General features: G+C 44.7%; 2 protein-coding genes across 3 annotated transcripts in view; both read left to right on the top strand.

Moving 5' to 3' along the window:
- Nucleotides 1-27,864, top strand: part of LOC134357007 (gastrula zinc finger protein XlCGF26.1-like) — a 107,337-nt gene that overhangs the window by 9,075 nt on the left and 70,398 nt on the right. The window lies entirely within an intron of this gene.
- Nucleotides 7-27,054, top strand: LOC134357008 (zinc finger protein 235-like). 2 transcript variants are annotated; one of them, XM_063068311.1, is made up of 2 exons: nucleotides 7-1,330; nucleotides 16,258-27,054. In XM_063068311.1, exon 2 carries the CDS (start codon nucleotides 16,668-16,670, stop codon nucleotides 17,721-17,723), a length of 1,056 nt encoding a protein of 351 aa, XP_062924381.1. In that variant the 5' UTR covers nucleotides 7-1,330; nucleotides 16,258-16,667; the 3' UTR covers nucleotides 17,724-27,054. The 2 variants fall into 2 exon arrangements, with proteins under 2 accessions (XP_062924381.1, XP_062924382.1); XM_063068312.1 differs by lacking the exon at nucleotides 7-1,330 and adding an exon at nucleotides 1,340-1,435.

The raw sequence follows: 27,864 nt of genomic DNA, 5'->3' as shown, positions 1-27,864 counted from the left end.
CAGCCGTTAAACTGTTTCAGCGCGAGCGCAGCAGCGCGTGTGTGACGTCACCTGTGGGGAGCGCTTGTATTCAAAAACAGCTTAATGGCCGTTTCTTATGATTTCAGTGGGACAACAACATTAATCACGGGTTTCATCCCTGAATCCAGTGTTGTGAGATGTAAAGTGCCCTGTCATGTGTCCGGCTGTGCCGTGTTGTTGGTGGAGTGGGCAGCGTGGTGTTTGTCTCGATTCTGGTCACAACAGGAGAATTGCCAGCGGGGTCCACACACAGTGTATTAGTCAACAGAAAACCTCTCGTCCCTGCAGACTGTCTCCTGGTAAACTCAACACCCTGACAATGTGGACCATGAATACTCTTCCTTTTTAAAGTCAGTTATAATTCAGACCGCTGATAGCTGAGCGCTATTATATTTGTTGATCATTAACGTTCGCCCAGATTCGTTTGGATGGATTTGATGTGCAGTTCGGGGGTGTCACAGTGAAAGGGCGGCAAGACTGAACTCTCTCCGTTGTGCAAACAGTCTTTCCAGCTGAGGCAGCAATTCACAATTTACTTCCCCTGACCTTTCATTCCTCTCACCTGCTTTTCACTTCTCCCTGGGTCCACTCCTCCATCCCTTTCTCCTATTGTCTGATCTCCTCTCCTATTAGATTTTTTCCCCCCGCTCTTGAGATTTCCTACCGACCTGGCTTCAACTATCGTCTTCAGGCGAGCCTTTTCCTCACCCGCCCCGTTTTTATTCAGATATTTCCCCTTCTTTCTCAGTCCTGAAGAAGGATCTCAACCAGAAACGGCGACTCTTTTCGATAGATGATATCTGACCTGCTGGGTACCTTCAGCATTTTGCGAGGGTTGTTTTGGATCTCCAGCATCTCGGGTTTGTGATTTATTCTCCGTCGTCACTCCGGTCGCCAGTGGCGCTACGGAGACCTCCGACAACCGGTGGCGATGTGCAGACCTCCGGCCGCCAGTGGCGCTACGGAGACCTCCGACAACCGGTGGCGATGTGCAGACCTCCGGACGCCCGTGGCGCTGCGGAGACCTCCAACAACCGGTGGCGATGTGCAGACCTCCGGCCACCGGAGGCGCTGCGGAGACCTTCGACAACCGGTGACGATGTTCAGACCTCCCGCCGTCAGTGGCCCTGCGGAGACCTCCGAAACCGGTGGCGATGTGCAGACCTCCGGTCACCGGAGGTGCTGCGGAGACCTCCGACAACTGGTGGCGATGTGCAGACCTCCGGCCGCCAGGGGCGCTGTGGCAACCTCCCAGCTTCCTGCTGGACGCAGGCGCAGTGCCGACCCCAGGTGTCACCGTGGTTCTCCGGTGAGTGGGCGTCTGATGTCGAGTTCGTGTAAACCGGGGGCTGGTTGCAGTTGGAAAGAGTCAGGACCGAGCTCGGTCGAACGACTAGAGGCTTCGCCCTCTCCGGTATCGTAGCCGCGGTTTCAGCTCTGCTCTCGAGTCCGGGCTGTGGGATCAATTAGTTGTGGCTCCCAGAGCGGGGAAGGGGTTTGGGGTTTGGGGATCTCTTTGTGTGTGTGGGGGGGGGGGAGAGGTGGACGTGTGGGTGCGGAATGAGTGATCGGAAAGGTGTGGGACGGGAGGCGATTGGGGGTGAGGGGAGGGTGGTGATGTGAGAAAGTGGGATGATCGGACGTTCCGTGACCCGGGTCACATGAAGTAGGAGACAAGGGAGGATCTGGTCCATTGTATCGGACGCTCGCGTGTGCTTTCAGGAAGCAACAATTCTTCTCTTTATATCAATCACTGACTTGTTTTGCTGTTAACATTGTGTTTGTCACAAAGCCCCAGAGCTGGAAACAGTTGTCACCGTCCTGAGCTGCGAGTGCAGATCAGGAAGCTGGTGGGGAGTTGGGGGTGTCTGTGACTTCTGCGTCAAAGTTTGTACAGCGGGTTCAGATCTGTTGGCCTATCTGCAGTTACAATGGGAAAGGGAGAAAGTAAGGGGCTGAGAAGGGAGAGATTTAACCAGCGAAGCATGGTCAGGGGTGGAGGGGTACAGGAGCTGTCTGATAGATCGTTTTAATTGTTTTTGTTTTATATAATCTCACAGATGGTGGCTGAGGAAGAGGCTTGTTGAGGGAGGATACCCGGAGGTGAGCAGGTCAGACACGGTATCAGGAGAGTGACAGTGAAGTGATTTCCTGTGTCACCGATATAGACATTAGTCTCATGTGAGCAGTTGGGGAAGGTGCAATTGTCAGTTGTTTAGCAGCACTCGTTTGGTGTTTGTATTGTCCAGGTGATCTAAGGCCATGTGAAGAGTCATTGCGATCACATCTGCCGTAGACCTATTGTGGTGATGGGCAGATTGCAGTGGGTCCAGGTCTTTGCCGAGGCAGGAGTTCATTCTCACTATGACAAACCCTGCAACATTTCATCACCAGAGATGTGAGAGCCACTGGATGATAGTCATTAAGACAGCTCACACTGCTCTTCATGTTACTTGTCATCTGTAATCAGTAATTTGGCTGAGAATGTACAGTATAGTAAGTTTGCAGCAAGTAAGTTCAAACAATTCACAAAACAGTATGAATAAACACTCCCCTCTGTTTCCTTGTCCCCAATCAGCCTCACCCCCCTCCTTACTGCCTTCCCTCTCCACCCCGTCTTCCCTCTTACCCCCACATTGGACATAAGTTCAGGTGAAATATTTTAGAGGAATCTGAAAGGTAATTCACTCAGAGTTTGGTGAGAGTGTGGAATGAGCTGCCAGTGGAAGTGGAGGGTGTGGGTTCAATTTAGACACTAAAGAGAAATTTGGGTGATGACATGGATGGGAGGTGTATAGAGGCTATGGTGCAGGTAGTTGGAAACAGGCAGTAAAAACAAAAACAGGTTTGCATTGACTAGAAGGGCCGAAGGGCCTGTTTCAGTGCTGCTGGGCTCTGTGACTCTAATAATATTCTGATTTTTAATTTCCACAGTCAGTGCTTTGCTGCTAATGACTGAACCCAGAAATTTACAGTGTGGGTGAAGAGGCTGCCCAGTGACTGTCTCTGTGCTCAAAGTCACTGGGACGTCCCATCCCTGAGCAGATATTGTCTTCTCCATTCGCTTTCACTCAGTCTGTCACTCAACAAGTTCATTGTCTACAGGAAATCACAGAACTCACAGAGAAGGGAACCCCAACAGAGGATTCCCTGCTCTTCCTCAGCCTGGTGAGGGGGAAAGGCTCCCAGTCCCAGGGAGTGATGAGGGGATCCTTTGTGGAAATGAGGAATGGGTTGGCAAAGTTTGACAAAATGCTGAAAGAAGTTCTGGAATTTGGTATGTTAAAACAACACAGTGAACTGAAAATCACACTGACACATTGCAGACTGAACAATGTTATAGAATATAGATATAGAACATAGACAGTATAGTACAGGGACAGGTGAAATATTGTGCTGAATTGAATAAATTAGTAATCAAATGGTCAACTAAACTAATCCCTTCTGCCTACATAATGTCCATATCCCTCCATTTTCTCACATTCATATGTCCCTCTAAGCATTTCTCAGAAGTCTCTGATGTATCTGTCTCTCCCACCACCCCAGGCAAACTTGGGAAAGATCCAGTCTGCCAACTCTATCTATGCCTCTCATAACCTTATAAAACTATCAGAACTCCCCTCGGTCCCCACCGCTCCAGAGAAAACAACCCAGTTTGTCCAACCACGTGCCCGCTAATACAAGCAACATCCTTGTAAACCTCTCTTTGCACCCTCTTCAGTTCTTTCAGATCCTTCCTAGAATGGGGTGACCAGAACTGTGGGTAATACTCCAGATGTGGCCGAACCAGAGTTCGATAGAGTGCAACATGATTTCCCGACTTTTGAATTCAATGCCTCAACTAATAAAGGCGAGGAAGCCATTTTCCTTCTCAACCTCCCATATCAACCTGCATAGCCACTTCCATGGATCTGAAGATAGTACTGCCCCTAAGCCTGCTTGAGATGCATCACATGAGAGTTTGATGGGTCTCTCAGCATCATAGAGTTTCAACACAAGTTCTGTAGTGAGCACTTTCTTGAGATTTTGCCATGCCTTCTCCTGTTTGTGATTCCAGCTCCATTCGTTTTTCTTTTCTGTTAGCTACGTCAATGGAGCAAGCTGTTCCGAAAGATTGGGTATGAATTTTCCATGTAGTTGACCATTCCCATATACCTTTGAACATCCTTTTAACATTGCAGTCTTGGCATGTTCTCAATAGCAGAAGCCTTCAATGGATCAGGACACACACCCTCATTGCTGATGATATCACCCACAAAGCTAAGTTCAGTCACCCCTAGCTGACATTTGTCTTTATTCAACTTCAGGTTTGCCATGCATGTTGCTGCTAAGACTTGTCTGAGTCTGGCGCCATGCTCTTGTTGAGATGATCCCCAAACAATAATATCGTACATGGAAGTCCCAATGCCCTCAGTGCGCTCATATAGCATGTGAATGGTTTTATGGTGCACTTCAGGAGCTGATGCAGTTTCAAACGGAAGCCTAAGAAAACGGTATCTGGCAAAAGGAGTGTTAAGGGTACACAACTTTGAACTTAGTTCATCTAGTTTAAGTTGCCAGAATCCAGAGGATGCATCTAATTTACTAATGTACTTTGCATTAGCAAACTGTGACATAATTCCTTCACGAGTAGACAATTTGAAAGGCTCTCTTTTAATGGCTCGATTCAAGTCTCTTGGATCTAAGCAAATCCTCAGTTTTCCATTTTTCTTATCAATAATAACAAGCGAATTGACCCATTCAGTCAGCTCATCAATTTTTTTATGACTCCTAACCATTGCATTCTGTCAAGTTCTGTTTTCAGTTGATCATGTAATGCAAAAGGTACTTTTCTACAGGGATGTACTATGGGTGGCACTGTGTTGTTAATTTTAATCGTGTGCACTCCTGGAAGACAACCAAGCCCTTTGAACAAGTCCTCATACTCTTTCATCAAGTCACTGTATTCTGACTCTGTTACTGTCCAGGACTAATAGTCTTTTCACCAACTTTGGTCTCTCACAGGCAGGTAAGTCCAGTATTGACTGTACATTCCTTGGCACGACCACAAATGAAAGCGTGTGCACAATTTTTTTGCCACATATGTTCCTTGTACTGGAATGTCTGCACCTGAATACCCAGTCACTTTTATATTTGTCTGATGTAAATTTTGTCTTGGCTTTAATGCATTAAACTCATATTCTGCAAGAACATTTACTTCTGCTTCAGTACCAGTTTAAACAGAATATTGTTTTGGTTCACTGGCAATGGAATAGTCCAGTCATTCTTACTTTGTTTGTTTTCACAAAGCACATCTATATAAAACTCCTCAAGTTAATTCTCAAGCACTGCATTTACTCATTTTATTTTCTTTCTACTACTGCAACAGCATGAAAAATAATTACTCTTACCGCAGTTGCTGCACAATTTCTGATACGCTGGACACTTTTTTGGTCGGTGCTGCCACCCACAGCGATCACATGACATCTTGTTCTCTGTTGGTTTCATTGTTGCTTCATTATTTTTTCTAATGTCTTCGTGCTTCTTCACAGCATCTACGTTGTAGTTTTTAACAAAAAGTTCATTAGCCTGTGAGGTCACGGCTTCCGAAGCTTTGCAGAGCACCAAAGCCTTTTCCATGTCGATGTCTTGTTGTCTTAATAGTCCATTATCCAACAGTCTCAGACCATTATCCAAAATGCCGCAAACAATTCTGTCTTTAATGAGAGATTCTGTGAGTTCTGCAAACTTGCATGTTTTACTGTGGTGTCTCAATTCCATAACGAATTGATCAATCGTTTGACCAGGTCTCTGCTGACATTTGAAAAATTTGTACCATTCATACGTCACATTGTGCTTCGGTATACAAAATGCATCAAATTTGTCCATTATTGCTTTGAAATTTAAATTATCTCCATTTTCAAATGTAAAATGGTTATATACCTCAATTGCGTTGTCATCTATTACGTGGAGTAGAATTGCAGCTTTCATTTTTTCTGTTTTATTATCTGCTCCGATTGCCGATAAATAAATTTCAAAACGCTGTTTAAATCTTTTCTGGTTTTCAGCTACGTTTCCAGTCAGCTGAAGCATAGATGAGGGTTGCAAACCTTCAATTTTTAAAATTGTTAGCACACCAAAACAGCATGCGCGCTTTTTTTTTCCGATTATCTTTGCTTCTCTCGTGTTAGCAAAACGTATTATACTTCCAGACCGATTTCTGACACCATGTTGTGTTCTTTATACGTACCGTGGGTTACTAAGAGCAAACCATATTCTGGAAGAATTAAAACTAGAACTTCTATTTACAACAAACAAAACCAAACACGTTTTCACCATACACGTTTCTTGATCATTCTCTCATTTCTGCGCCTGCTCCAAACTCTGACCAATCACATTCTTACACATGACAAGTGATATCACCGCAGGAAAAAGGGAACAAGATCTTTTCCATCACCAGGTGAGAAAATCACCTTTGTTCCACCTCCAATCACAAACAAGAGAAAATCTGCAGATGTTAGAAATCCAAGCAACACACACAAAATGCTGGAGGAATTCAGCATTAGTACTCTTTTCCATAGATGCTGCCTGGCCTGCTGAGTTCCTCCAGCATTTTGTGTGTGTTGCTTGTTCTACCTCCTCTTGTTCTGGACTTTTCTACCCGTGAGAGCATGTGTTGACCCATTTTCTCTGGGTACATAATGATATCAAACACCTTTCACCTGAGCAACAAATAGCTTTCACATCACAAATGTGCCAGACTGCAATGAGACAGACTACTGCCCTTCCCTTCATATTCATTGGTATTGTCATCCATGAGTTCACCACCGTCAGTCACCTGGGAGAGGGTTCAGGGGAAATATTTATGTACAATATAGAAACTGGTGTTACCTGTGTGTATTGTGGCGATACAAAAGTTGCTGGAGAATTTACAAGTGGGAAGAAGTGGAGTGATATTTGGAAATCTGACTTTTTAAAGTGTAATTTAGCAAGCAAACCACCTACGGACAATGTGCAAAAGCTCTGGTGAAAAATCCTTCATTACCTGTTACAGGCCTGATACATAGGTTGTGTGAGAGTGCAGATCAACTTGATCGAACCCAGAGGAGATCAAAGTTCTTATCGACAGTGATTTGCTAGCTGTTAAAATGAATACTTCTCTCTATAAAATTCACTGTGCACATGTTGTCACTGGGTAAACAAATGCACAGTACAAGCTTTATGTGCACACTGGTCATTACAGATTAGAGGGGACATTGGTGGGAAGGCGGGGAGACCTCCAGTGTCCCTGATGCCTTCACATGCAGGATGTGCATCCAGCTGCAGCTTGTAACCCTGCACTAAGGAGTTGGAACTTGAAATGGATGAATTCTGGATCATCCAGCAGTTGGAGGGGGTGATGGATATGACATGAAGAGAGGTGAGTTACACCCAAGGTGCAGGACACAGGAAACTGGGTGAGAGTCAGGAAGGGGAATGAGGTTAAATAACCACCACAGAGTACTCTTGTGGCCATCCCACACAACAACAGGTGGACCACTTTAGAAACTGTTGGGGGGATTACCTGGCAGAGGAAAGTCAAAGGGGTGATAGGGGATTTGTTTGTTAGGGGAACTGGACAAGAGGGGACTAATATCCTAGTGGTATGGCTTGCTAGAGCTAGTGTGTTGGGGGGCATGATGTCGTTAAAATAAGTTTCCGGGGGAATAGGAGCCAGAATGACAGAACAGATAGTGGAGAGGGTGAATTGAATTGACTTCATTACATACATCCTTCATATAAATGAGGAGTACAAATCTTTACCTTATGTCTCCGTCTAAATGTTCAATGTGTAATTTATAGTACTTTATAATAGATAGTTTGTACATAGGACAGTCAATATAATATAGTAGTACAATTGTATCAGCATGAATTAATCAGCCTGAAGGCCTGGTGGAAGATGATGTCCCGGAGCCTGTTGGTCCTTTTACTGTGGTATCATTTCCTGGATGGTAGCAACAGGAACAGTTTGTGGTTGTGGTGAATTGGGTCCCCAGTGTCCTTTGGGCCCTTATTACACACCTGCCTCTGTAAATGTCCGGAATAGTGGAAAGTTCACATCTGCAGATGCGCTGGGCTGTCCACACCACTCTCTGCAGAGTCCTGCGATTGAGGGAAGTACAGTTCCCATACCAGGCAGTGATGCAGCCAGTCAGGATGCTCACAATTGTGTCCCTGTAGAAAGTTCTTAAGATTTCAGGCCCCATCCCAAACTTCTTCAACCCTCTGAGGTGAATGAGGTACTGTTGTGCATTCTTCACTACACAGCCAGTATGTACAGACCACATGAGGTCCTCGGTGATATTTATGCCGAGGAACTTAAATCTGTTCACCTTCTCAACCCCAGATCCATTGATGTCAATTGGGGTTTGCCTGTCTCCATTCCTCCTGTCGTCCACAATCAGCTCCTTTGTTTTTGTGACAATGGCGGAGAGGTTGTTTTCTTGACACCAGTCAGACGTTCAGACCTCAGACAGAGTCAGCAATCAAATGGCTGAGCATGGTGCGATGAATGTGCTCAACTGTGCATATCACAATGCAAGAAGCATCATAGGAAAGCCAATGAGCTCAGGACAGGGAGTTATGATATTGTAGCCATTATTGGGACTTGCTTGCACCCAACAGTCTGAGGGATTAAGAGGAACAAATTTGTAGAGAGATTGCAGACTATGCCAATAAAGAAAGGTTGATTCAGTAAGTGATTTTAACTTTCCATATATTGACTGGGGCACCCATACTGTAAAAGGACTAGAGGGGTAGAGTTTGTCAAATGTGCCCTTAATCAGTACATAGAATTCCTGATGTAGAAGTGTGCAGTAAACTGTTAGGAAATGATCCAGGGCTGGTGACAGAAATTAGTGATCATAATGCCATGAGATTCAAAGTAAATATGGAAAAAAGAGACGTCTGGACTACAGGTTGAGATTCTAAATTGGAGAATGGTAAATTTTGATGGAATCAGAAAGGATCTGTAAAGTGTGGTTTGGGACAGGCTGTTTTCTGGCAAAGGATTACTTGTAAGTGGGAGGCCTTCAGAAGTGTAATTTTGAGGATGTATAGTTTGTATGTGCCTGCCAAAATAAAAGTTGAAAGGTAGCTGGTGCAGGGAACCTTGCTTTTCCAGTGTTATTGAGGCCTGGAATATTTTGTTTCTCTAAATGCCTCAGACTGTTGGGTGCTACCAGGAGCCATTAATGACTACAATATCATGATTCCATGCACTGAGCTCATCTGACTTTTATTTTAGTTGTCTTCTGTTAGTTTCTAAAAGCTTTCCAATAGTTTTTGCCCTTTTGTTTGTCCTCTCTTTGACTTTTATGTTGGCTTTGGCTTCTCATTTCAGCCACGGTTGTGTCCTCCTGCCTTTCCAATGCTTCCACTTCTTTCGGAAGTATCGATCACTCAGCTCCTGAATTGCTCCCAGAAACTCCAGCCATTGCTGCTCTGTTGTCACTCCTACCTTTCCCTTCCAAACAAGTTTGGCCAGCTCCTCTGTCATAGAAACATGGAGAAGTTCAGTACAGAAACAGGCTATTTGTCCCATCTAGTCAATGCCGAAAAAAAGTTTAAGCTGTCTAATGCAACTACCTGCACTGGGACTATCTTCCTCCATACACCTACCATCCAGGTACCTATCAAACATTACTTAATGGTGAAACTGAGCTCATATTCACTACTTGTGCTGACATCTCATTCCACACTCTCACGACCATTTCAGTAAAGAGCTTTTTCAAATGTTCCTGTTAAATTTTCGCCTTCCCCACTTACCCATGACCTCTGGTTGTCAACTCACCCAACCTCAGTGGAAAAAGCTGCTTGCATTTACCCTATTTCTACCGTCATAATTTTGTATACTTCCAACAAATCCTCGAAGCAATGTACAATTTCTTTGCTTATGTTTGGAGCCTTTCTTTAGGTGTATAAGATGATGAGGGGCATTGATCGTGTGGATAGCCAAAGGTTTTTCCCCTGGGTTGAAATGGCTTGCATGAAGGGGCATAGTTTTAAGATGCTGGGAAATAGATACCGAGGGGATGTCAGGGGTAAGTTTTTTACGCAGAGTGGTGGGTGCATGGAATGCACTGCTGGCAGCGGTGGTCGAGGCAGATACAAGAGTGTCTTTTAACAGCCTCTTAAATAGGCACATGGAGCTCAGAAAAATAGAGGGCTATGCAGTAAGGAAATTCTAGGCAGTTTCTAGAGTAGGTTACATGGTTGGCACAACATTTTAGGCTGAATGGCCTGCAATATGCTGTAGATTTCTATGTTCCATGTTGAACAGTGAAATAACTTCTCTTCTTTAATCTGTACAGGGTCCACGATTTTAATGCTGCTTTTCCACACTCCCATAGACCCTTCGTCCATCTCCTGAGTAAATAGAGATGAAAAAATATTTAAGATCTCCCCCATCTGATTTGGTTCCACACGTGGATTGCCATTTCAGTCTTCCAGAGGACCAACTTTGTGCCTTGAAATCGTTTTGCTCTTAGAAAACCATAGAAAAGCTACAGCACAGAAACAGGCCCTTTGGCCCTTCTTGGCTGTGCTGAACCATTTTCTGCCTAGTCCCACTGACCTGCACACGGACCATATCCCTCCATACACCTCCCACCCATGTATCTGTCCAATTTATTCTTAAATGTTAAAAAACAACCCGCATTTACCACCTCGTCTGGCAGCTCATTCCATACTCCCACCACTCTCTGTGTGAAGAAGCACCCCCGAATGTTCCCTTTAAACTTTTCCCCCCTCACCCTTAACCCATGTCCTCTGGTTTTTTTTCTCCCATTGCCTCAGTGGAAAAAGCCTGCTTGCATTTATTCTTATCTATATCCATCATAATTTTATATACCTCTATCAAATCTCCCCTCATTCTCCTACGCTACAGGGAATAAGGTCCTAACCTAGTCATCCTTTCTCTGTAACTGAGTTTCTCAAGTCCCGTCAACATCCTTGTAAACCTTCTCTTCACTCTTTCAACCTTATTTATATCCTTCCTGTAATTTGGTGACCAAAACTGAACACAATACTCCAGATTCGGCCTCACCAATGCCTTATACAACCTCATCATAACATTCCAGCTCTTATACTCAATACATTGATTAATAATGGCCAATGTACCAAAAGCTCTCTTTACAACCCTATCTACCTGTGACGCCACTTTTAGGGAATTTTGTATCTGTATTCCCAGATCCCTCTGTTCTACTGCACTCTTCAGTGCCTTACCATTAACCCTGTATGTTCTACCTTGGTTTGTCCTTCCAACCTGCAATACCTCGCACTTGTCTGTATTAAACTCCATCTGCCATTTTTCAGCTCATTTTTCCAGCTGGTCCAAGTCCCTCTGCAGGCTCTGAAAACCTTCCTCAATGTCTACTACACCTCCAATCTTTGTATCATCAGCAAATTTGCTGATCCAGTTTACCACATTATCATCCAGATCATTGATATAGATGACAAATAACAATGGACCCAGCACTGATCGCTGTGGCACACCACTAGTCACAGGCCTCCACTCGGGGAAGCAATTCTCTACTACCACTCTTTGGCTTCTTCCATTGAGCCAATGTCTAATCCAATTTACCACCTCTCCATGTATACCTAGCGACTGAATTTTCCTAACTAACCTCCCATGCGGGACCTTGTCAAAGGCCTTACTGAAGTCCATGTAGAGAATATCCACTGCCTTCCCATCATCCACTTTCCTGGTAACCTCCTCGAAAAACTCCAATAGATTGGTCAAACATGGCATACCATGCACAAAGCCATGTTGACTCTCCCTAATAAGTCCCTGTCTATCCAAATGCTTGTAGATTCTGTCTCTTAGTACTCCCGCCAATAACTTACCTACTACCGATGTTAAACTTACTAGCCTATAATTTCCTAGATTACTTTTCGATCCTTTTTTAAACAATGGAACAACATGAGCCACTCTCCAATCCTCCAGCACCTCACCTATAGACAGCGACATTTTAAATATTTCTGCCAGGGCCCCTGCAATTTCAACACTAGTCTCCTTCAAGGTCCGAGGGAACACGCTGTCAGGTCCCGGGGATTTATCCGCTTTAATTTTCCTCAAGACAGCAAGGACCTCCTCCTTTTCAATCTATACAGTTTCCATGATCTCACTACTTGTTTCCCTTAATTCCATCGACTTCATGCCAGTTTCCTTAGTAAATACAGACGCAAAAAACCTATTTAAGATCTCCCCCATTTCCTTTGGTTCCACACATAGCCGACCACTCTGATCTTCAAGAGGACCAAATTTATCCCTTATATCCTTTTGCTCTTAATATGACTGTAAAAGCTCTTTGGATTATCCTTCACTTTGACTGCCAAGGCAACCTCATGTCTTCTTTTAGCCCTCCTGGTTTCTTTCTTAAGTATTTTCTTGCACTTCTTATACTCCTCAAGCACCTTATTTACTCCCTGCTTCCTATACATGTCATACAACTCCCTCTTCTTCTTTATCAGAGTTATCAGGCAATATCCCTTGAGAGCCAAGGTTCCTTATTCCTATTCACTTTGCCTTTAATCCTGACAGGAACATACAAACTCTGCACTCTCAAAATTTCCCCTTTGAAGGCTTCCCACCTACCGATCACATCTTTGCCAGAGAACAACCTGTCCCAATCCACGCTTTTTAGATCCTTGCTCATTTCTTCAAATTTGGCCTTCTTCCCAGTTCAGAACCTCAATCCTAGGACCAGATCTATCCTTCTCCATGATCAAGTTGAAACTAATGGTGTTATGATCACTGGAACCAAAATGCTCCCCTACACAGACTTCCATCACTTGTCCTAACTCGTTTCCTAACAGGAGATCCAATATTGCATCCCCTCTAGTTGGTCCCTCTATATATTGATTTGGAAAACTTTCCTGAACACATTTTACAAACTCTAAACCATCTAGACCCCTAACAGTATGGGAGTCCCAATCAATATATGGAAAATTAAAATCCCCTACCACCACAACTTTATGTTTCCTGCAGTTGCCTGCTATCTCTCTGCAGATTTGCTCTTCCAATTCTCGTTGACTATTGGGTGGTCTGTAATACAACCCCACTAATGTGGCCATACCGTTCCTGTTTCTCAGCTCCACCCATAAAGATTCAGTAGACAAGCCCTCTAATCTGTCCTGCCTGAGCACTGCTATAATATTTTCCCTGACAAGCAATGCTACTCCCCAACCTTTCATTCCTCTGCCTCTAGAATCATCTATCTCTAGAATCCCTGAGGATTCTCCTTCATCTTTTCTGCAACAGCAGCATCATGCCTTCTTTTAGCCATCCTGATTTATTTCTTATTTGTTCTCTTGCATTTCTTATACTCCATGAGAACCTGCCTGCCTATCGCTGTGCTGCAACTCCGTTTTGTGCTTCACCAGGATCTCAATATCTCTTGAAAACCAAGGTTCCCTACAGTTTCTATCTTTACCTTTTATTCTGACAAGCACATACCTGCTTTGCACTTCCAAAATTTCGCTTTGAAGGCCTCCTATTTACCAAGTACACCTTTGCCATAAAGCAGCCTGTCCCAGTCCACAGTTACCGGTTCCTAGTGTCATAATTCCAGGTGTTGATCCATGCCCTGAACACATCCGCCTTTCCTACACTGCTCCTTGTATTGAAATATACAGGGCTCAGCATATTCACTGCACTATGCTCAACTTTTTCGTTCCTGACTTTGTCTGAGGTCTGAACAACATCTGTCTCCACAACCCCTCCACTATCTGTTCTGTTTTTCAGGCTCCCATTCCCCCTGCAACTTTAGATTAACCCCCCCCCCCTTCCCCACCTCCCACCATGCAGCTCCGTCACCCCTTTGGCTTCCATCTCCCAGATCAATAAAAAGGAGGTGCATACTAGGTACAGGCAAATGGGAACAAATAGGGTACTTACGAAGTACAGGAAATTCAAGTGAACCCTATGAAAGAAATGAAAGAAGGCATGAGGTTGACCGAGCAGACAAGGTGAAGGAGAATCCTCACTGATTCTGCAGATATGTTAAGAGCAAAAAGATTGTAAGGGAAAAAAATAATCCTCTGGAAGATCAGAATGATAATCCATATGAGAAAACAAAATAGATGGGGGAGATTTTATTTTTGCATCTGATGGACAGAGTCTATAGAAGTGAGGCAAAGCAGCATCAACTTCATGGACAGATTATAGAGGTGGAGGTGTTCACTGTCTTAAGGCAAATTAGTGTGGATATATCCCCAGGGCCTGACAAGTTGTTCCCTAGGACCCCGCGGAAGACAACTGCAGAAATTGTCGGGGCCCAAGCACAGATAATTAAATTATCCTCAGTGACAGGCGAGGTACTGGAGGATTGGAGGCTAGACAATGTTGTTCCGCTGTTCAAAAAAGGCTTTAAAAATAAACTAAGAAATTGTACGTTGGTGAACTTGACATCAGTAGGGGAAAAGTTATTGGAACGCATGTGTAGGAACCAGATATATAAGATTTGGATCGATGTGGACTGATTAACAATAGGCAGCATGGCTTTGTGCATGTAGGTCTTAATAGAGTCTTATATCCGATCTTATAGAGTCTCTCTATGAAGTTATCAGGAAAGTGGATGAAGGCAAGGCAGTGGATGTTGTCGACATGGACTTTAGCAAAGCACTTGACAAAGTCTCATATGGGAGGTTGGTCAAGAAGGTTCAGTCACTCAGCATTCAAGATGAGATAGTCAATTGGATGAGACACTGTCTTTGGGAGAAGTCAGAGTGTGGTAGCAGATGGTTGCCTATCTGACCAGAGGCCTGTGACTAGTGGTGTGCCATAGGGATCAGTGCTGGATCTGTTGTTGTTTGTCACCTATATCAGTAATCTGGAAGATAGTGTGGTTAACTGGATCAGCAAATTTGTGGATGACACCAAGATTGGTGGTGTAGTGGACAGCGAGGAAGACCATCATGGTTTGCAGTGCAATCTGGACCCGCTGGGAAAATGTTTTGGAAACGGAAAATGGAATTTAATGCAGACAAGTGTGAGATGTTGCACTTTGGTAGGACCTAGGTCTTACACAGTGACTGGTAGGGCACTGAGGAGTGTTGTAGAAGAAAGCGATCTGAGAATAAAAGTCCTTAATTCACTGAAAGTGGTGTCACAGTTAGGTAAGGACAGAAAGAAAGATTTTGGCCCATTGGCCTTCATGAACCAAAGTAATGACAACCATTGATGGATGTTATGTTGACTTGTAGAAGACATTGTTGAGGCCTAATATGGAGTATTGTGTGCAGTTTTGGTCACCTACCTACATGAAAGATATAAAAGAGGTTGAAAGAGTTCAGAGAAAATTCACAAGGATGTTGCCAGGTGTGGAGGACTTGGGTTATAAGGAAAGGTGGAACAGGTCCGGACTTTATTCCTTGAAATGTAGAAGATTGAGGGGAGATTTGATTGTGGTAGTGGGGCATAGATAAGTTAAATGCAAGCTGGCTTTTACCACAGAGATGGGGTGGGACTACAACCAGAGGCCATGGGTTAAGGGTGAAAGGTGAGATGTTAAGGGAACATGAGGAGAAACTTCTTCACATAGATGGTCATCCGGATGTGGAATGAGCAGCCAGCACAAGTGGTGCATGCAAGCCCAATTTCAACATTTAAGAGGTTTGTACAGGTACCTGGATGGTAGGGGTATGGGAGTAGAAAGTTTAAATAGTTCAGCACAAACTAAATGGGCCAAAAGGCCTGTGTCTGTGTTGTACTTTTCCATGACAGTGACAAGAACCTTAAATAATACTAACATTCACTCGAATTCCTTTTAATAGCTGTGCGCACCAACCATTCATCTCAGCAGGAATTTTTTATATGGCGTTAAAACTGTGGCACTTTAAGTTAATAATACAAAAAAATCTCAGCTGCACGTTAACAAAGGCTATTTGTGTGAGAGTGTTTCAGTTACTGTGGGGCCAGGCACCCATGCAGCTCAGTGGGAACAGGGAATAATACCAATGGAGTCAGACTGAGCCAGGTCACAGATTGGAGATGGCAGAAATGCCCCATTCTTATAGAGACAGGAACAGCATCAGAGAATTTGATGGTCATTCCAGATACCAGCACTGTGCCCAGTTACAAGATGATTTCTCTCTCCAACTTGGATTGAACCTCACAGTAACAGTGTTATGTCAGATCACACCTTGACAACTAAAGTGATCTCATCTGAAATGTTGTCCTTCATCCATTGATGGATTTTGTAAATCTTTTTACAGGTTAAATACGAGAAGGAATTTGTCTCCGGGAATCTGGAACATGGCATGTCAGTTTTGCTGTCTCTGTCTAGATATTTAAGAAGTGGAGCAAAGGATTCAATCGACCATCCTTCCTGCTCAGACTGTGGGGAGGGATTCACTCGATCATCTGCCTGACTGGCACGCCCGTCATTTTACACAGGGGAGAGGCTGTTCACCTGCTCAGACAGTGGGAATGGATTCACTCAGTCATCTCAATTGAAGGTACATCAGCAAGTTCACACTGGGACAAGGCCATTCACCTGTTCTGTGGGTGAGAAGGGATTTTCAGTCGGTCTTCCCACCTGTGGATGCACCAGTCAGTTCACATTGGGCAGAGGCTGGTGATCTGCTGAATTTGTGGGGAAGGATTCACTCGGTCATCTGACCTAATGGCTCACCAGCGAGTTCACACCGGGGAGAAGCCATTCTCCTGCTCAGACTGTGGGAAGGGATTCACTCGGGCATCTCACCTACTGAGACACCAGTCAGTTCACACTGCAGAGAGGGAATTCACCTGCTCAGATTGTGGGAAGAGATTCCCTCACTCTTCCACTCTACACAGACACCAGTCAGTTCACACTGGGGAGAGGCCGTTCACCTGCTTAGACTGTGGTAAGAAATTCACTCAGTCATCCAACCTACAGAGTCACCAGCGAGTTCACACTGGGGAGAAGCCATTCACCTGTTCAGACTGTGGGAAAGGATTCACTTTGTTATCTCACCTAATGACACACCAGTTAGTTCACACGGGGGAGAAGCCGTTCACCTGCTCAATCTGTGGGACGAGATTCACTCAGTCATCCACCCTACAGAGACACCAGCGAGTTCACACTGGGGAGAAGCCATTCACCTGCTCAGACTGTGGGAAGAGATTCACTCAGTCATCCACCCTACAGAGACACCAGTCAGTTCACACTGGGGAGAGGGATTTCACCTGCTTAGACTGTGGGAAGAGATTCCCTCTCTCTTCCACCCTACAGAGACACCAGCGAGTTCACACTGGGGAGAGGCCATTCACCTGCTCAGACTGTGGGAAAGGATTCACTTCTTCATCTCACCTATTGACACACCAGTCAGTTCACACTGGGGAGAGGCCGTTCACCTGCTCAGTCTGTGGGAAGAGATTCACTCAGTTATCCACCCTACAGAGTCACCAGCGAGTTCATGCTGGGGAGAAGCCGTTCACCTGCTCAGACTGTGGGAAGAGATTCACTCAGTCATCCACTCTACAGAGTCACCAGCGAGTTCACACTGGGGAGAAGCCGTTCACCTGCTCAGTCTGTGGGAAGAGATTCACTCAGTCATCCAACCTACAGAGTCACCAGCGAGTTCACACTGGGGAGAAGCCGTTCACCTGCTCAGAATGTGGGAAGGGATTCACTCAGTCATCCAACCTACAGAGACACCAGTCAGTTCACATGGGAGAGGCCATTCACCTGCTGTGAATGTGGGAAAGGATTCAGGCAGTCATCTCATCTACAGAGACACCAGCGAGTTCAGACTGGGGAGAGGCCATTCACCTGGTCAGATTCTGGAAAGGGATTCACTCGGTCATCTGAGCTATTGGCACACTAATCAGTTCACAGTGGGGACAGGCCATTCACCCGCTCAGACTGTGGGAAGGGATTCACTCGGTCATCCCAACTACTGGCACACCAGTCAGTTCACACAGGGGAGAGGCCATTCACCTGCTGTGAATGTGGGAAGGGATTCACTCAGTAATCTAACCTTGTGACACACTACCGGGTTCACACTGGGGAGAAAGTTTCAATAAGCTGCATGCTGGATATTTGTCCATCACTGTGCTGAATGCGATTTTGAGAGTGACTGTCGGTGCTGAACTCTGCAATCATTGCTGCTGCTCACCACACCCAGTTCTGCACCCTGATCACTGGGCATGGGAGGAGTCTTTTCTGCTGCATATTCACCTTCCATGCGACTGGAGTGTAATATTCTGGATCTGAGACAAATAAATCAGTTCTATTTTAAACTCTGCCTCTGGTACTTAGTGAATTTATAACACAACTAGTGTACAGTAGAGAGTCAACTCAGGCCGGCTGGACCCGCCCAGTGATTCTGTTCCACGACAGTCCTTTTCAATCCTCCCCTGTTGTTCACCTTTCGCTCTCCCTGTGGCGATGGGTTCCAAACAGTCACTCTGTGGGTGAAGAGGTTCCCCTTGAATTTTCTGCAGATTGAAGAAGTCGAGTTGACTGCAGTTATGTCTGAAATGTTCTTCACCCCTTAAATATCTGGGCTGAGGAAGAATGACATTGGTAGTCAACCTCCTTATTCACGGCTCATTTCCACATTATGGGTCGTTTTCCCTGCTTCTGAAGGGTTAACATATAAAACCTGCAGCACAATAGAGTCCCTGCGGCCCACAAAATTCTGCTGAATATGTTCCCACCCTGGAAATTATTAGGTTACCCATAACCCTCTATTTTTCTAAGCTCCATGTACCGATCCAGAAGTCTCTTCTAAAGACTATCGTTTCCACCTTCACCACTGTTGCCGGCAGCTCATTCCATGCATTCATAGCTCTCTGCATAAAAAAATTTACCCCTGACATCTCCTCTGCACCTACTCCCAAGCACCTTAAACCTGTGCCCTTTTCAGCCCTGGGAAAAACCCCCCAACTATCCACACGATCAATGCCTCTCATCATCTTATATACCTGTATCAGGTCACCTCTCATCCTCCTTCACTCCAAGGAGAAAAGGCCGAGTTCACTTAACCTTTTCTCATAAGGCATGTTCCCCAATCCAGGCAACATCCTTGTAAATCTCCTCTGCACCCTTTCTATGGCTTCCACATCCTTCCTGTAGTGAGGCGACCAGAACTGAGCACAGTACTCCAGGTGGGGTATTCAATTCCACGATTGGTGAAGGCCAATACACTGTAGCCTTCTTAACCACAGAGTCAACCTGCGCAGTGCTTTGAGTGTCCTATGGATTTGGACCCCAAGATCCCTCTGATCCTCCACACTGCCAGGAGTCTTACCATTAATACTATATTCTGCCATCATACTTGACCTACCAAAATGAACCACTTCACACTTACCTATGTTCCATGCCTACACTGGTGTTACTCCCCAAATTTTCCTACGCTACATCGATGATTGCATTGGTGCTGTTTCCTGAACACATGCAGAGCTCGTCAAATCCGACTTCCACCCTGCCCTGAAATTTACCTGGTCCATTTCCGATACTACCCTCCAGGATCTCTCTGTCTCTATCCCAAGAGATAGTTTATCTGCTGTTGTCTATCATAAAGGCATCGACTCTCACAGCGACCTGGACTATACCTCTTTCCACGCTGTTAGTTGTAAAAATGCCAACCGCTGCTCTCAATTTCACGCATCTCCGCCGCTCATGCTCGCAGGATGAGGCTTCTCATTTCAGAACGAAGAAGATTTAAAGATTTAAATCCTTCTTCAAAGAAAGGGCTTCCCTTCCTCATCCATCAACGCTGTCCTCAACTGCAACTCTTCCATTTTGCGCAGGTCTGTCCTCACACCATCCTCCCGCCACCCCACCTAAGATAGTGACATCTTGTCCTCACCTACCATCCCAACAGCCTCTATGTGCAGCACATAATTCTCCATAAATTCGGCCATCACAACGGGATCCCACCAACAATCACATCTTCCCTTCCCATCCCCCCAGTTTGCACTTTCAACACGGATCGCTCACTACGTGACTCCCTTGTCCATTCTTCCCTCGCCACTGATCTCCCTCATGGCTCTACACCTACCCCTACACCGGGGACACTTCAACTTTGAGTCTGTTGTGGTCATCTATTGTGTCTACTGCTCACGGTGTGGCCTCCTCTGTATCGGTGAGACCCTACTTTGATTGGGAAACGGCTTCACTGAGCACCTCCGCTCCATCCATCAGAAAAAGCGGAACTTCCCAGTAGCCATCCACTTAAATTCTACTCCCATTCCCATTCCGGCATGTCTGTCCATGGCTGGTCTACTGTCGGGATGAGGCCACACTTATTTTGATGGCGTAACACCTTATATTTCGTTTGGGTCGCCTCCAACCTGATGGCATAAACATTAGTTTCTCGAACTCTGATAGTGCTCCCCCACTTCACCATTCCCCATTCCCATTTCCCTCTCTAACCATACCTCCACACCTGCCCCTCACCACCCTCCAGTCCTCCTCCCCCTTTTCCCTCTTTAGCCTTCTGTCCTCTCCTATTGGATTCCCCTCATCAGCCAGTACTACATTCACCAATCAACTTCCCAGCACTTTACCTCACCCCTGCCCGTATGTCCTTGTGGTTCTTCTTCTCAATCCCCCAGCTTCGAAATCAGTCTCCTCATCTTTTGTCTTCAGTCTCGATGAAGGGGCTCTTCAATCCACCTTTCCACGGATTCAGTGCTCCTCCGGAATTCTTTGTGTGTTTCTAAGGAGAATGCCGTGAAAATTTTCTGGGGGGAAGGGGTAGCGTGTAATACCCTGTTTCACATTATCACTGTTATGCTGTATTTATTCAATTTCGCAGTTCTGTAAAAACAGTCGGCATTGGATTAATGTTAAAGATTAGGGATAGTGAGGAATGTGGGCCATTCAATCAGGATGAGAAAACTGGAAGGAATCCGGAAACAGGACTCATAAGTTCAGTTGAATCTTTTATTTCTGAACTTTCTCCGGAATTAGAAACTTTCCTGCGGATCAATCCCACCTTTAAAGTACATATCCGATACCTCCATATGCAGCATTCCACCACTCCCTCCTTTGTCCCGGTTGCCAAATGGAATATCCTTCTATAATCCCTCGACGTTTTCATCCTCATCCACGCTCACGGCAGTCCTCTGTTCATTTTGAATCCTGATACATTCGGGAAACAGCTGGCGCCGATTCTTTCTTTCATGCATAAGTTCCCAATTCTGCGGGGGAGAAAAAGAAAATGCAAACATTAAGTGATGATCATCTTGGCACCTTGTTAGGCCAAATGTAAAGAGACAGTGCACTGGTAAATGCAGGACTCTGAACAGTGCTGATGAGCAGAGGGATCTTGGTGTCCAAGTTCATTGCTCGCTGAAAGTGGCTCAGAGAGATTGATAGGGTGGTTCGGAAAGCAAACGGCATGCTTGCCTTTGTAAGTCGAGACATTGCTTTCAAAACTCAGGAATATATGTTGCAGCTGTATAACACGCTAATTAGACCACAGCTGGAGAATTGCATACAGTTCTGGTCGCCTCATTCTCGGAAGAGTGTTGAGGCTTTGGGGAGGGTTACCAGGATTTGACGTCGATTAGAGGGCATGTCCTATAACGAGAGTTTGGGCAAACTTGGGTTGATTTATCTGGAGCGGCGCACTTATGGTGAGACTTGACAGAGGTTTATAAGATTATGAGAGGCATAGGTAGTGGTGACAGAGATGATCTTTTTTCCAAGTCTGAAAGGCCTAATGCAAGAGATCATGCATTCAATAATACGCACACGAGGAGGTAATTATAATTAAGATGTGGGTGCAAGTTTTTTTTACACAGAGTGGTGCGTTGCTGGAATATACTGGCTGGGGTGGTGGTAAAGGCAGATATATTGGTGATTTTTAAGAGACGTTTAGATCGGCACATGAATATCAGGAAAATGGAAGAATGTGGACATCGTGTCGGGTTTTGTTGGCCATTTGCTAGGTACTTTGATCCGTTCGGCACAATATTGTGAACTGAAGGAGATGCTCCTGTGCTACTCTATGGTCTGTGTCCCCTGTCGCGTGGTTTCGGAGTAAAATTAGTGAGTGGGAACAACAGGTTAGTTGCAACCCAATGAGAGAAATGTCAGTACATCCATTTCTGCAGAAGAGACAGCAAGGTTGGATGTGCTTAAATGGTGCAAGCTGAGGTGCGGTGGGTAGGGAGGGGGCACAAAGTTATTGTGCAATTATTGGACGAATTATTCCGGATCAGAGTGAAAAAGATGTTACCAATTACTTCGGTCATTGAAAAGTACAGAACAGAAACAGGCTCCTCTGCACATCCAGTCCGTGGAAACCCGTTTAAACTGCCCTCTCCCACCGATCTGCACCGGGTCCCGAGCCTTCAGTGTACTTACCATCCACGTACCTGTGCAAACTTCTCTTAACACTTACATACAGGGCCGAGATGGCCTGTTTCCGTGCTGTAATTGTTATATGGTTATATGGTTATACTGTTCATATTCTATACCTTCAGAGTATGATCCGGGTCAATTTTGACCCGGCCCAAGAATCCCCTCATAATAAGAGTCTATACCAAATTTTGAACCACAGATCTATTTAGAATATATAAGTAGCCTATCTGACATTAATAAATGGGTGATTAATCCTTAATTAATGTTTCAGAGAGCAGGGAGAGTGTATTTTTTTTAGGTTTTACACCACTCGTTTATAGAGAAAACACATCTACTATCACACAATATCATGTCCTATTTTACCTAAATAATGATTTAAATATATTTTATGAAACTGAAAATGGCAAGAACATTCTGGAACTGTGGGGTTTATTTTATAACCATTTATAACCATTCCAACCATCAAACACTGTCCTCACTGCTGTATCTTAAAAATCCTCATAATTACTATCTAATTATAACTATTAACTATTAATTCAACATTAATTAACATTTAACCAACAAACAAAACAAAAAGAAATTGCTATTTGCAAACTAGTCTTCACATTGAAAGCAGTGGGAGGAAACCTTGCGTGCGTGGCCCTTGCACTGTGTTTCCCACATTTGAAGCAAGTTGTCACTGTTTTGCAGTCCTTTTTTTGTAGAGCAAAATTTGCATCTCCTTCTCTTCTGTCCCTTGTGTTGGCTTCTTGTGGGACTTGTTTTTGTTCAGCGCCAGGTTCAGGTCGCTGCACTGCCCCTACCAGTGCTGCTGAGGCTACTGTGCGGAGAAGCTGGTGTCGCCTTTGCCTGAAAGGAGTTAAAAGGGTCTTTCCAGGCTACTCCAAAAAGAACCTCCTCCATTTCCTCTTACTTGCCCTCCAGGTAGGGTTCAGCTCACTCCATATGACAAAGGCATTGTAGGTCGATATGTCAATGCGAGAGGCTGCGGGCTGTTCTCCTCTTGCAGCCGTATGTGCCTGTTACTTTGCCAAGGTTGTCCGCTCCTCCTTTGTTGGCATTGTAGTCAAGGATGATGGCTGGTTTTCTGTGCTCCTGAGCGCTCATGTAAAGTGCTCATAAGGGTGATAATCTTGTTCGTCTTTTGCGTTATACGAGACAACTGTGGTGTCATAGGTGAAAGCAAACTTAAGGACCAGACGTCTCACCCCCCTTGTTGCAATCAGAGCATGTGGCAGCTCAGGTTTGTTCCGCCTCACAGTGCCCACCACGGTGATTTTCTACTTCAGGAGCGCCTGACCAAGCTCACGAAATGTGAAGAAGTTGTCACAGGTCACGCTGTGTCCTCTTAGCCCTTCCGTCATCTCTAACACGACACGCATGCCTTGTTTTCTCTCCGGGGCTCCCCCAGCTTGCTTCCCAGTATATACTTGCACATTCCCAGCATAACCGGAACGTGCATCACAGCCTGATCATAACTTTATTCCATATTGTCCTGGCTTGTTAGTCAGATACTGGCGGAAAGGACAGCGACCTGCAAAAACACAAAAAAGGGGAAACATCATTTGATATCACAACCAATAGCATTGCAGCAGTGATTAACTAGTCTAACAATAAAAGGGCAGCCATTTATTACCTTTGAATGGAACCAATCTTTCATACACTGTGACCTCAGGACCAGGTTGTACTTGAGAGGCGGCCCACTTGTGCCAGACACCCCTGATTGCTGCCAGTTTGCAAGTGACACCCCACGCAGGTCTTGTGTCACGGTTGTCAAATCTGAGCACCGCCGATATGGTACGGAACATTTCCAGGGACACGGTGGCACGAAAAATTGGTCTTCCCTTCTCAGCATTCCAAAGACTAGAAGCAGCCTCACCTCGGGACCTACACACACCAACCAGTATTAGAAGCCCCATGTAAGCATGTAGGTCAGTAACATCCATGGTCTTCTATTTTTGACCGTTTAATCCCTTCATTGTTTGTCATTTCAGTGACAATTTTTTTCAATGGCTGGAGGGAGGAAGAGCTGGAAAGTTGATCAAATGTCGGATGCACGGGAAGTAGCCAGTCTTGTGCGCCCTGGAGTCATTCGAATGACATTTTCCGCTGCTATCCTGCCTGCAACCTGATGTGGAAGTGAGGACCAACTGGTTGTGTTATCCTTGGACAAAAATGTCTCCTTTGCTGTCTGCTCCTCTCTCAGAGTCATCTTCATCTGAGGGACTGTAATCAGAGTTTTCCTCTGTGTTGTCCTCCTGCGCTGACGCTTCCTCCTCCAAATCGTTGTCTGCTTGTTCATCTTAGAAGACCAGATCAATGACCTCTTGGACACTAAGTCTTGCTGCCATAACCTCAGTCACTGAAATGGCAGCTCAGGTACCTCGTGACAGTGTCAAGCCCCCCCTTGAACTCTGTCACTACTTTCTCATAAAATATGTACACAGACATGGTATGTACGGTTTCACAGTTTCACGATTCCCTAAAAGCACCATTTTCCTTGATTTGACCCACACTGGGACCCGTATCTATTGAAAATCCATTTCAATGTATACGGGTGAAATTTGATTCGGAACAGCCTCAATGTACAAAAATTAGTAGCACCTGTACAAAAGTATAAAATTTTTAAATATATTAGTTTTTGCGCGTTTTGGTCACTTTACGAAAAGTCATCAGATTTCGGCTAAAAAATTGGTATTTGGGGTGTTTTTACTGCTGTCAAATGTCAAAACGGGCCAACAACCTATCTCTGAATGTGAACAAAACAAAAGAGATGGTTGTTGACTTCAGAGCACGTAGCGACCACTCTCCGCTGAACATCGACGGCTCCTCCGTTGAGATCGTTAAGTGCACCAAATTTCTTGGTGTTCACCTGGCGGAGAATCTCACCTGGTCCCTCAACACCAGCTCCATAGCAAAGAAAGCCCAGCAGCGTCTCTGCTTTCTGCGAAGGCTGAGAAAAGTCCATCTCCCACCCCCCATCCACACCACATTCTACAGAGGTTGTATTGAGAGCATCCTGAGCAGCTGCGTCACTGCCTGGTTCAGAAATTGCACCATCTCGGATTGCAATACCCTGCAGCGGACAGTGCGGTCAGCTGAGAAGATCATCGGGGTCTCTCTTCCCTCTATTACAGACATTTACACCACACGCAGCACTCGCAAAACTAACAGTATTGTGAAAGACCCCACGCACCCCCACCCAAACCGTCCTGCCATCTGGCAAAAGGTACCGAAGCATTCGGACTTTCATGGCCAGACTGTGCAACGGTTTCTTCCCCTAAGCCATCAGACTTGATGTCTGATACTCAATACTCAGAGTCTAGACTGACATCTATATCATTTATTATTATATTGTAATTTGTCCTCCACTGTGCCTATTGTCTTATTTATTAATTATTGTAGTGCCCTGCACTGTTTTGTGCACTTTATGTAGTCCTGTCTGTAGGTCTGTAGTCCAGTGCAGTTTTTATGTTGCTTTACGTAGTTTAGTGTAGCCCTGTGCTGTCTCACATAGTCTAGTGTAGTTTTGTGTCGTTTCATGGAGCACCATGGTCCCGGAGGAACATTGTTTCGTTTTTACTGTGTACTGTACCAGCAGCTTATGGTCAAAATGACAATAAACGAGACTTGACTTGACTTGAAATTTGACCCGAGCAGTATGTATGGGGTAATCTGTTGCCCACACTGGTACTTTATGTACATCAAATTGTAATAAGGGTCTCGGCCTGAAACGTCGACTGCACCTCTTCCTAAAGATGCTGCCTGGCCTGCTGCGTTCACCAACAACTTTGATGTGTGTTGCTTGAATTTCCAGCATCTGCAAAATTCCTGTTATTTGTGTAATAGCATTGTGCCAGTTTTGGTGAGGAACCAACTGGTATATGTAGCAGAGATCTATCTCAGTTTAATGCGTTCCCTCAGACATGGTCAAAGCGGTCAATAATCAAATTCATGGAAAGTTCAATGATGAGTTCCGACCAATTTTATTAGTCTGCATCTGATACTGATAATTTTTCCACTAAGGACTGTTTCAGGTTTTCTAACTCTGCTTTATCTAAGGAATTGACCATTGCAAATATTGATGCATAACATGCTTTCAATACTTCCACTTATTTTTCTCTTTTTTCACTTTTTGACCGACACAATCTCCTCCCTGCTTAATTGTCCTGAAAAAACTGTGAGTATATAATAGTCCGGTTCCATACAAGCGCCATTCGACTTCCCCGTTCTGCCATCTTCTCTCTTCACCTTCCGCCGAACAAAAGACCACGAATTCTTCGGTCGGGCACATAAGAAAGAACATCATCTCCCTTCATTGGCCAGCGCACATTCCAGAGCCTCGTTATCTCTAGTCATAACCCAAACAGTGCACTACAGAGAAACCATTACATCAGCACTGAAATCTTTCCCAGGTGTTACATGCAATTTATCATCTTAGTTACAGTTTTAAGATTCTATACTAAACCATCTTGTGTCCATAATTTCTCTATTCTTTCTAGTCCATCCAAGCCAGATTCTCAAATATCTTTGGACTCAAGTTATTCATCTGTTTTCCCCCTCCCATTTTCATTTCAGGATAGGGGAGGCAGGAAGCAGCGTGTTTTCCTTTCTTTTATTTTCTTCACAAAGCTTCCCTGCTTCTCAGAATGAGAGAATGAAAACATTGCTCCTTGGTCGAATCTGTCGCAATCGACTTGGAAAGCTGTTCCAATCATAACTCTTCCAAATAAGATTCGCCATGCACATCGACTGTGAAATCTCCGAAATTGGCACTATCATGTATATTAATTGTTACGTCATAGTTATAGTCATAGTCATAGTCATACTTTATTGATCCCGGGGGAAATTGGTTTTCGTTACAGTTGCTCCATAAATAATAAATAGTAATAGAACCATAAATAGTTAAATAGTAATATGTAATTTATGCCAGTAAATTATGAAATAAGTCCAGGACCAGCCTATTGGCTCAGGGTGTCTGACCCTCCAAGGGAGGAGTTGTACAGTTTGATGGCCACAGGCAGGAATGACTTCCTATGACGCTCTGTGTTGCATCTCGGTGGAATGAGTCTCTGGCTGAATGTACTCCTGTGCCCACCAGTACATTATGTAGTGGATGGGAGACATTGACCAAGATGGCATGCCAATGATGGTAACTTCCCTTTTTCTCCCCTAACAATTTCAACTAGGTGATGTGGTATATCCACTTTTAACTGTGTTTCATGTGTACTGATGGATTTGGTTTGTGTATAATTTCATAGGGCTCTGCAAACCTTGGTTACAAAATTGTGGTGGGCTGGTGTACTCTAATCATCACTCTTTGTTCTGGGCGTAATTCTCTGTAACCAACCTTTTAGTCAAGGCAAGCTTTAATCTCTTGTATCCTCTTTCCTGGTCGACAGGCTGCCACATAATTTGCCTATTTCACTGCCTCCACCAATTATTGTACACACTTTTCAGACACAATCACATCGATTTCCAGTTCTGACAAATCTAACAAAATTCTGACGAAACTCCT

This window comes from Mobula hypostoma, chromosome 15 (assembly GCF_963921235.1).
Source record: "Mobula hypostoma chromosome 15, sMobHyp1.1, whole genome shotgun sequence".
Classification (NCBI taxonomy): Eukaryota; Metazoa; Chordata; class Chondrichthyes; order Myliobatiformes; family Myliobatidae; genus Mobula; species Mobula hypostoma.
The sequence above is the reverse complement of the archived record's forward strand: the minus strand, read 5'-3'. Positions and strand labels throughout refer to the sequence as shown.

Coding starts and splice junctions, on each gene's coding strand:
- LOC134357008 (XM_063068311.1), top strand. CDS start 16,668: ATGGCTCACCAGCGAGTTCACACCGGGGAGAAGCCATTCTCCTGCTCA.